We start from the raw sequence: 9,919 nt of genomic DNA, 5'->3' as shown, positions 1-9,919 counted from the left end.
TTGATGTAGAGGACTCAACAGAGGACTCCAAGGCCATAGGAGACGGTGCAGTCACCAGATGGAAGGAATCGAGGCCCCTGAGTTACTGCAGGGAGAAACATTTACCCAAGAGACATTAGACTGCAAAGTGAGTGAGAAATAACCCCTTTCTATGACTTAGCGACTAAACAACAGCAAGAATGTGCAGATGCTAGATCGTCCTTTGTTTCCCTTTAGCATCTTCTGAGAAATTGGCTCCATGTCATTATCTAGCTTAAGGTCACAGCCGAAGTCCCTACATGTCAAATTCAAGATGGCCTCTCTTGAGTCTCATTTCCTGGGATTCAGGTCCTGGTATGCCCCACCCCCTCCACCACTGAATCATGGCTAGCCAGTGTGATCCAAGAACACTGCAGAAGAAATACTATATGACTCCAAGCCTCGGCAATTTCCACTTTTGACCATCTTAGGCCACTTGCTCTGTAGGAAGCCAGCCACCATGTCACGAGGACATTTAAGTAGTGCCGTGGAGATACCTGCTGTTGTTTAGTTGCTAAGTCCTGTCCGACTCCTTTGAAACCCCATGGACTGTAGCCTGGCAGGCTCCCCTGTCCATGGGGTTCTCCAGGCAAGAATATTGGAGTGGGTTGCCATTTCCTTTTCCAAGGGATCTTCCTGACCCAGGGATCAAATCTGCATCTCCTGCACTGGCAGGTGGGTTCTTTACCACAGAGCCACCAGGGAAGCCCATGGAGAGACCTACACGGTGAGAAGCTGAGACCTCCCACCACCCACAGGTGCCCACTTGCAGCCACGTGTGTGCCCCCTGGGAAGCACATTCTGTGGCCTCAGTCATGTCTACAGACGACTGCAAGCTAACAGCTTGGCTGCAACCTCATGAGATATCCTGAGCCACCAACACACAAGTGACTCCTGAATAACTGACCCAGAGAAATGGTGACATCATAAATACTCACTGTTATTTTAAGCCTGCAAAGTAGTGGGGTAATTTGTGATACAGCAGTAGATAATACTATCTGTGATACTGCTGCTTGTGAACATCTCTATAGGGACTTCCCTGATGGTCTAGTGGTGCAGACTCCACGCTTCCAAAGGAGGGGGCCCAGGTTCTGTCCCTGGTCAGGGAACTAGATTTCATATGTCACGACTCAAAGTTCACATGCCACAACCAAACATCTCACATGCTGCAAAGAAGACTCGGCACATCCAAATAAATAAATAAGCAAAAATAAAATATTTTTTTCTAAAGAGAACTTCTATATTCTGTTTTTAAAAATCTTACCCTCTGTATTATTGAACATAATTGATACATAACATTGCATAAATTTAAGGTGTACGATGTAATGACTTGATATATGTTGCAAAATGATTACCAAATTAACTAAGTTTATTCATCCATCACTTCACATAGTTACACTTCTTTGTGTGCAATAAGAACTTTTAAGATCTACTCTTAGAAAATTTCAGAAAAAAAAAAAAGAAAGAAAATTTCAGGTACATAATACAGTATAAACTATAATCATGCTATACCTTACCTTCCCAGAATTTATTAGTCTCAAAACTGAAGGTTTGCCCAGGAATTCCCTGGTGGTTAGAACTCTGTGCTTTCACGGCCGAAGGCTTGGGTTCCATCCCATGTCAGGGAACTTAGATCCCACAAGCCACTAGGCTCAGAAGAAAAAAAAAACACTGAAAATTTGTAACAACTTTCTAACAACTTTCACTTCTGCCCCTGGTAACCACTAACCTGCTCTCTTTCTATGAGTTCAGTTTTTCTAGAGTCCACACGTTAGTGAGATCATACAGTAGCTGTTTTTGTTTGACTTATTGTAAATAGCAAAATGCCTTCAAGTTTCATCTATGTTGCTGCAAAGGGCAGGATTTCATCTTTTTCATGGCTATGTAACATTCCACTGTGTATATACATACCACAATATACCACATCTTCTTTATCCACTCATCTGCTGGTGTATACTTAGACTACTTTTGTGTCTTAGCTATTGTAAACAACGCCACAAGGAACATGGAAGTGATTTCATTTCCTTCACGTATATAAGGATTGCTTTGGCCCTCAGGCCCTTTTGTTGTTCCATACAAAATTTAGGATTTTTTAAAAATTTCTGTAAAAATGTCTTTGGAATCTTGATAGGGATTGCATTGAATTTATAGATGGCTTTGTGTAGTAGAGATGTTTCTTAACAATGTTAACTCTTCCAATCCATGACCATGGGATATCTTTCCATTTATTTGTGTCTTCTTCAATCTGTTTCATCAATGTCTTACAGATTTCCACGTACAGATCTTTCACATCCTTGGTTAAATTATTTCACATCCTTGGTTAAATTAATTCCTAAGTATTTTATTGTTTTTGATGTTTATTGTAAATGGAATTGTTCCCTTTAATTCTTTTCCAGATGATTTGCTGTTAGTGTACAGAAATATACAAAAATATCTAAAAACATCTCAATTCTAATGGTGCTTACTCTTTAGTGGGTCATCAGTGCCTATTCATGAAACAGTATGTACACAAGAATTCATTCTATTCATCTCCAAGTCACAGGAAGTTGTATCATCCCCGTCGCTAAAAGGATATAGGGTGGAATCATTTGGTAATGACAATTTTGAAGAATCAGTCTGAACTCTATGAGCTGATTCTGATATCTTCTTGAAATCTGTAAGCACGGAGGGAGACCCTGAAATAAAAAAATAGGTTAGAATAATAGTTATCTTAATGCCAGGAACATTTTAAAATATCATTTGGAAAAACACTGAACTACTTTCGAGAGAATACAAATGGGTCACCTACATTCCTTCAGTAAGATGACACACATCAAAAAGGAAAATAAAGATATCTGCAATTCAGTGTAACCAGTATGTTTTATAACAACAATGATGATGATGATTAAATCTAATTATGGAGCCCACCTATATCTTGAGGTTTCCCGGTGGCTCAGTGGTAAAAAATCCGCTTGCCAAGCAGGGAATGCAGGTTTGATTCCTGGGTTGGGAAGATCTTCTGGAGAAGGAAATGGCAACCAACTCCAGTATTCTTGCTTGGGAAATCCCATGGACAGAGGAGCATGGCGGGCTACAGTCCATGGGATCACAAAAGAGTTGACCATCACCTATATCTTAGATCAGTTTATCCATTCCTTTTTCCCTCTTATTTGCCACAAAGAGATTATCTTGCTCTCACATTTTAAAAGATAAGTCAATAACTAAATCACAATATAAATGGCAAAGTGATGGTGAGAAGAGCACATATTAAAATCAGGAGAGAACTTTGAAGAAAGATGCTCCTTTTTGCATCAGAATCTGTCCATTGCAGTAACTTACTGAAATGATGCAGTAGAGTTCCAGTGCATACAAGTTTATACACAGAGGTGGGTATCTTGGCCAGTGAGCTTCTTTCCCACAGGGGTAGTTGACAAAATTCCTCCAGCAGTGATCATACTCTAAGGAAACACAAATCTTGGTTCATGCAACACATACAACAGAAAGTTGAATCCAACTTAAAAATATACCATGTCTAAATCCCTCTGGCCTATTTCCTGCTGGAGAAGGACTAGACTCTTCCAGCATCCCTAAAAGGAACTGGAGTGGGTGCCCAGTCCCTTCTCCAGGGGATCTTCCTGACTCAGGGATAGAACCTGGGTCTCCTGCTTTGCAGACAGATTCTTTACCATTTGAGCCACCAGGGAAATTTCCCAAAAGGAGCTCAGCAATTCATTTTAAGATGGTAGAGGGGGGCTTTGCTGGTGGCTCAGTGGTAAAGAATCCACTTGCCAATGCAGGAGATATGGTTCAATCCCTGATCCGAAAGCCACAACTGTTGAGTCTGCGCTCTAGAGCCCAGGAGCCACAACTACTGAAGCCTGAGCACCCTAGAGACCTCACTCAGCAACAAGAGAAGCCTCCACAATGAGAAGGCAGAACACCGCAAGTAGAGAAAAGCCCACACTGTGATGAAGACCCAGCACAGCCAAAAATAATTTAATTAATTAATAAAGTAAATAAGACAGGAGCGAGGAAAAAGCCATCTCTTTGATGCTTTCTTTGCTATGAAATTCAAAAGTGGGCTTTTACTCTATTTTGGGCTTTCACTTCGGAGACTTCCAGTCTGGGATAATCCAGTCTCCTGGCCTAGAAACATACCACCACCACCACAACCTCTCATAAACACCTAAGATTCTTGGTTTGTTGTTTTCACCTGGGGCTCTCATGACCTGGATAGTCACACCGCTGTGAAACAGGTCTTTGAGTCCTTGCCGGTTTTGCGGATCCATGTGCTGGTAAAGCCGTGCTACGTAAATAACTAGGGTCACATTAGGATGCTGATTCAAAAATTCTCTAATGGCCTTGGAGCATTCCCAGCAGGGACTCCAGGACAAGTACCAGAAGATGGAGCAGCTGATGGATGGGCAAAAATATCTTTCTGAAGCAATTTTTTCTATAAAATTGCGTTCAACATGCTTGGTGGTGTTTTTGCCCGAGTGTCGCCAGACGTCCCGGCTGTTGCCCCACTGGATTTCGTAGAGCAGACAGGCCTCTTTACAGAATTTTCTGGGGTCAAAGGAGAATTCAAATTCCCAGGGTTCAATTCTTCTCCTGAAATATAAAAAGCACCCCCACCCACCCACCCCATGTCGTCATGTCATCATTTGAGGGAAGGCAAAAGGAGAAGAGGGTGGCAGAGGATGAGATGGTTAGATAGCATCACCGACTCAATGGACATGAATCTGAGCAAACTCTGGGAGATAGTGAAGGACAGGGAAGCCTGGCGTGCTGTCAGTCCATGGGGTCGCAAAGAGTCCGACCTGACTTAGCAACTGAACAACAGAAATAATTTCTTCTCCTTTTCTATCAAGCAAACCTAAAACATGACATCTCAGGAATTTTTTTTCTATTCTATATCTCAAAGTTATCTGGGGAGGTCTGTTTGGATTATCAGTTTCTCTCACAAACAGGGAAGAGATTTTCTTCCAACTCATGTTATTGGGTTACCACTCTCTATACCACTGCTTGGTAGTCTCGAATTCAGGGGTAAATATGTCTTTCTTTCTCTTTTAAAGTTTTCTTACTATATTCTAATCTTATTTATTTTGGCCTCACACCTTGAAGAATCTTAGTTCCCACAGCTAGGGATTAAACCTGGGCCCTCGGCAGTGAAAGCTCTGAGTCCTAACCACTGGACTGCCAGGGAAGTCCCTCTGAACTTTCTGTCTCAGACGTAGAGGTGACCTGTCTCACTCAATAGTCATTATTCCTCAATGGAATAGATTTTTTTTCTTTTTCAGGTGTGGAGTCCTCAAATTGCCAACAGAAGTCTATTACCAACTCTGCAAAGAAAGTAATTTAGCCTCAGGATTCTTCCACATTCAATTATATGTATACTAATTCCTCATAAGAAAGAAATTCAAATTTCTCTCGAGGGCATCTTTATTTTTTTTTTCCCCCAGTTATTTTTATTAGTTGGAGGCTAATTACTTTACAATATTGTAGTGGTTTTTGCCATACATTGACATGAATCAGCCATGGATTTACATGTGTTCCCCATCCTGAACCCCCCTCCCACCTCCCTCCCCATCCCATCCCTCTGGGTCATCCCAGTGCACCAGCCCCGAGCACTTGTCTCATGCATCCAACCTGGGTGAGGGCATCTTTAGACCTAACACTCTCTGTGGGTCAAAGTTATGACCCAGGGAAAACTCAGAATTATGCCAAGGACTCTGCAATATGGTTGAGTCATAAGTTTATTACATTCTCACATTCTCCACTCATTCCTAAAGGATCACTTAATTTATTTTATAGAGCAACCCTCCCACCCATCAAGAGATAATATGTTCCCTGACAAATCTCTCTGTTCTAGACTTACAGATGAGGGCAGCGGGGAGGAAGGAGAGGGTGAGATGAATGGAGAGAGTAGCATGGAAGCGTATATACTATCATAAGTAAAATAGATAACCAGTGGGAATTTGCTGTGACTCAGGGAACTCAAACCAGAGCACTTTAACAACCTAGAGGAGTGGGATGGGGTGGGAGGCGGGAGAGAGGGTCAGGAGGGAAAAGACACATGTACACCTATGGCTAATTCATGTTGACATATGGCAGAAATCAAACCAATATTGTAAAGCAATCATCAATCAATTAAAAATAAATGCAATTTTTAAATAGGTCTAGGGAATTGCCTGGCAGTCCAGTGGTTAGGACTCCGCTCTTCCATTGCTGGGGGACCTGGGTTCAATCCTTGATTGGGAAACTAAGATCTCCCAAACCATGTGGCATGGTAAAATTAAAAAAAAAAAAAGGTCTAGAAAATGGGCATAGGGTTTAAAATAGGAAGATGCAAGTGACAAACCAGTTTGCTGAACTTTTCACTAATTTCTATGAAAACTTGTGATTTAAAGAGAGAAAAACAATAGTAAGAGAATAACAAAAGAAAACTGGAAGATAGGTTTTTTCAACTGAAACCCAAAGGCATAGGAGGGAAGACAAAGGAAGAAATAATAAGCATAAGGAGTGGAGTTGCAAAAACAAAGAATAGAAGCATCAGAAAAGAGGAAGGGAACAATAAGGAAATTGTAGTCCTCCCACTCCTACATGCTCATTTATTCTGGGTTGAGTTAAATGTGCACTACGATAGTAGAATTCTTACCTCAATGTGGGATCTCCCGCTGGAGGACCTGTTGACCAAGAGATGATCACATCAAGCAACACCCATATGTGCAAATCGAACCACTAAGAATAAAGGCTCTATTTTTCTAAACCCACAAATCATATCAGAAAATGCAGTTGGAAGATTCTCTCTCAGGATTTCCCTGGTGGACCAGTGGTTAACACTCCCTACTTGCACTGCAGGGGCAGGGGTGCAATCTCTGCTTTCAAACCTAAGATCTGGCATACTGCCCAATGTGGTCAAAAGCAAAAGCCAACACACACAAAAAGGCATCAAGTGCCAAGTAAATGCGTCTAAAGCACTGTTTTAGACATATTATTCACAGGGCCTCCCAGGTGGCTCAGTGGTAAAGAATCCGCCTGCTGATGTAGGAGACAGGAGACTTGGGTTTGATCCCCAGGTCAGGAAGATCCCCTGGAGGAGGAAATGCAACCCACTCCAGTATTCTTGCCTGAGAAATCCCATGGACAGAAGAGCCTGGTGGGCTACAGTCCATGGGGCTTGCAAAGTCAGACACAACTGAACACGCACACATGCTATTCACAAATTCTCCAAATACTTTGTCTTATTAAAAGAAAAATACACAGTAAACTATCAAAAACCATTAATGGAAAAGAAAAGAAATCTAAAATAAAATATCAACCTCAATTTTCTTAGCTGGGCATTCAAGACTCTCAACAATATGTCTTCAAATTTGTTTTTGGGGGTGGGGAGAGGGATAAATTGGGAGATTGGAACTGACATATACACATTACTATATATAAAATATATAATAAGGACCTACAATATATAGCACAGGGAGCTCTACTCAATGCTCTATAATGACCTATATGGGAAAAAAATCTAAAAGGAGTGCGTACATGTATATATATATAACTGATTCACTTTGCTGTATACCTGAAACTAATACAACATTGTAAAGCAACTATAGTCCAATTAAAAAAAAGAAGCAAATTTACTTTCTAATCACATTGCTGATTGCTTCCAAAAACTCTTCTGTAGCCTGATCAATTCATTCATTACATTCCACACACAATCTTCAGAAAATTCCTTTAAACTCCTGGTGTCAGTCAAACAGGAATCTCCTCCTCTTTGCCAACCAAAATTCTGCCCTTTCAAGACCAAGTTCAAAACCCACCTCATCTGAAAATCATTTCCTTCCACAACCTGATATTCTTCCTTCCCCACGAATTTTTCTAACACTAAGTAACAGAACCTTAAATAATCTATTAACATGCCCTGGTGCTAGAACTTCAGCTGCTATCTTAAATTTTCATCTAGTAGTTGTATTTTTTAACTTTTTTATTATGGTGAAACAAGCATTGCTTTAGTATCATCTGATTAAAATAATTTACAGTATGAACAGGTGTTATTAATAATCACAACACCACCAATAAGAAGAACTCCTGTTTAAGAATAATATGAAAATATTAATAAATAGGAAAGTATGAAAATGCTTATGAATACAAGCATGAAGCAGACACATATGCACACACATATAAGCAAGCACACACAGAGTTTTGGAGCTTTTCAAGAATATGGAGATTTCAGGCCCCCCCGACCATTTACCTCTGTCAGAAGCCATGGTGCTCTGTCTCTGGACTTTTTCCTCTGGAGTTATATAGTGCTAATTGCTGCTGCCCAGCAACCTGCCCCAACATAGTTTCTGCAGGTGTGACCACTGCCACCTGTTTGATCAGAGGATGACTCATTCCTGAGTCTCAGGCAGATACTAGGTATCTAGACCGTACAGAAATCAAAGTAGTCAATCCTAAAAGAAACCAACTCTGACTGATGCTAAAGCTGAAGCTCCAATACTTTGGCCACCTGATGCGAAGAGCCAACTCATTGGAAAAGACTCTGATGCTGGGAAAGATTGAAGGCAAAAGGAGAAGGGGTGGCAGAGGATGAGATGGTTAGATAGCATCACCAACTCAATGGACAAACTCTGGGAGATGGTGAAGGACAGGAAAGCCTGGTGTGCTGCAGTCCATGGGGTCACAAAGAGTTGGACACAACTTAGTGACTAAACAACAACAACAGACTGTACAGACAGGTAGCAGATGAAGAGGGCAGTTGGTGGGGGTTGATAAGAAAGCTTATGATGCAGATAATTAATCTTGTAGCCTAATTCACTGCGAATGGATGTAGGGATATCTCCCTTTAAAGTTAAAACAAGACTGGCACATTGCTGTTTATTGGAGAGAAGAGAGGAAGAAGAAAGGAAAGAGCGAATTGGCCTGGTTCTGTGACCTGAGGTTTTCACTGTTACCTGGTGAAACAGTGAGGCCTTGCACTTCTGTTCAATAATTAAATTCATTAATTTCTAACTTCCTCTTATTTTGCTCTTCACCTCAGATTCTCTTGGAAAGGGGTGGGGCATTATAGATGCAAAATCAAAAGAACTTTGGTCTCTGAGTCAGGGAATTATTATAGTGTACAAGTTTCAGGTGATTTCTCTTGCTTCATGAAGCTAAGATTAAGTGTATGGCCCTGTCCACTTCCGCTTCCTTATCTGCCTTGAAGAAATGACTCCTATACTCCCTATTACCATTGCCTCCTGTTGCCTGAACTCTCAGTTCAGCTCCTCTGGGTTTGAGCAAACACACTCCCAGAATTGAGGTCACCCTCAAGACCTAAGGCTCCCTCTAGAGCTTCCCTGGTGGTATAGACAGTAAAGAATCTGTCTGCAATGTGGGAGACCTGGGTTCGATCCCTGGGTTGGGAAGATCCCCTGGAGGAGGGCATGGCAACCCTCTCCAGTATTCTTGCCTGGAGAATCCCCATGGACAGAGGAGTCTGGCAGGTTCATGGGGTGGCAGGGTCAGACATGACTGAGCAATTAAGCACAACACAGGGTCTCACAACTACAGCCCCTCTACTTTAAGTCTCAAATTCTATGAACCCTACATCTAAACTCTAAACATATGATTTTCTTAATCACAAAATCAAGCTGGAGCTGGGCAAGATGAAGCAGATGTTTGGAGTGGCAGGCGAAAGTTTTGAAGAAGGGGCAGAAGTGCCACATCATAAATAAAGGTCTTTCAGGAGCCAAGTCCATGGGGTCACAAAGAGTTGGACACAACTGAGCGACTGAACTGAACTGATCCCTGGAACATGTATATATGTTACCTTACAGCAGCACAGTAAACTTTGCAGACTGACTAAGGTAAGAATCTTGCGGTAAGATCATCCTGAATTATACAACTGGTCTCTATCTAGTCTTAAAGACTTTTATTTATT

The 9,919-nt window shown here is 41.4% G+C and overlaps 1 protein-coding gene across 1 annotated transcript; it reads right to left on the bottom strand.

Annotated features, from left to right (window-relative positions):
- Window positions 1-2,343: 2,343 nt before the first annotated feature.
- APOBEC1 (apolipoprotein B mRNA editing enzyme catalytic subunit 1) lies at window positions 2,344-8,291 on the bottom strand. Its single transcript, XM_020901017.2, has 5 exons — window positions 8,246-8,291; window positions 6,656-6,683; window positions 4,211-4,608; window positions 3,337-3,455; window positions 2,344-2,693 (listed from the first exon to the last, which is right to left on the bottom strand). The coding sequence occupies exons 1-5, from the start codon at window positions 8,259-8,261 to the stop codon at window positions 2,544-2,546; spliced, it is 711 nt and encodes a 236-aa protein (XP_020756676.1). The 5' UTR covers window positions 8,262-8,291; the 3' UTR covers window positions 2,344-2,543.
- Window positions 8,292-9,919: the final 1,628 nt, after the last annotated feature.

This window comes from Odocoileus virginianus, unplaced genomic scaffold, assembly GCF_023699985.2.
Source record: "Odocoileus virginianus isolate 20LAN1187 ecotype Illinois unplaced genomic scaffold, Ovbor_1.2 Unplaced_Contig_11, whole genome shotgun sequence".
Lineage (NCBI taxonomy): Eukaryota > Metazoa > Chordata > Mammalia > Artiodactyla > Cervidae > Odocoileus > Odocoileus virginianus.
Note: the sequence above shows the minus strand (reverse complement) of the source record. Positions and strands in the feature narration are given on the sequence as shown.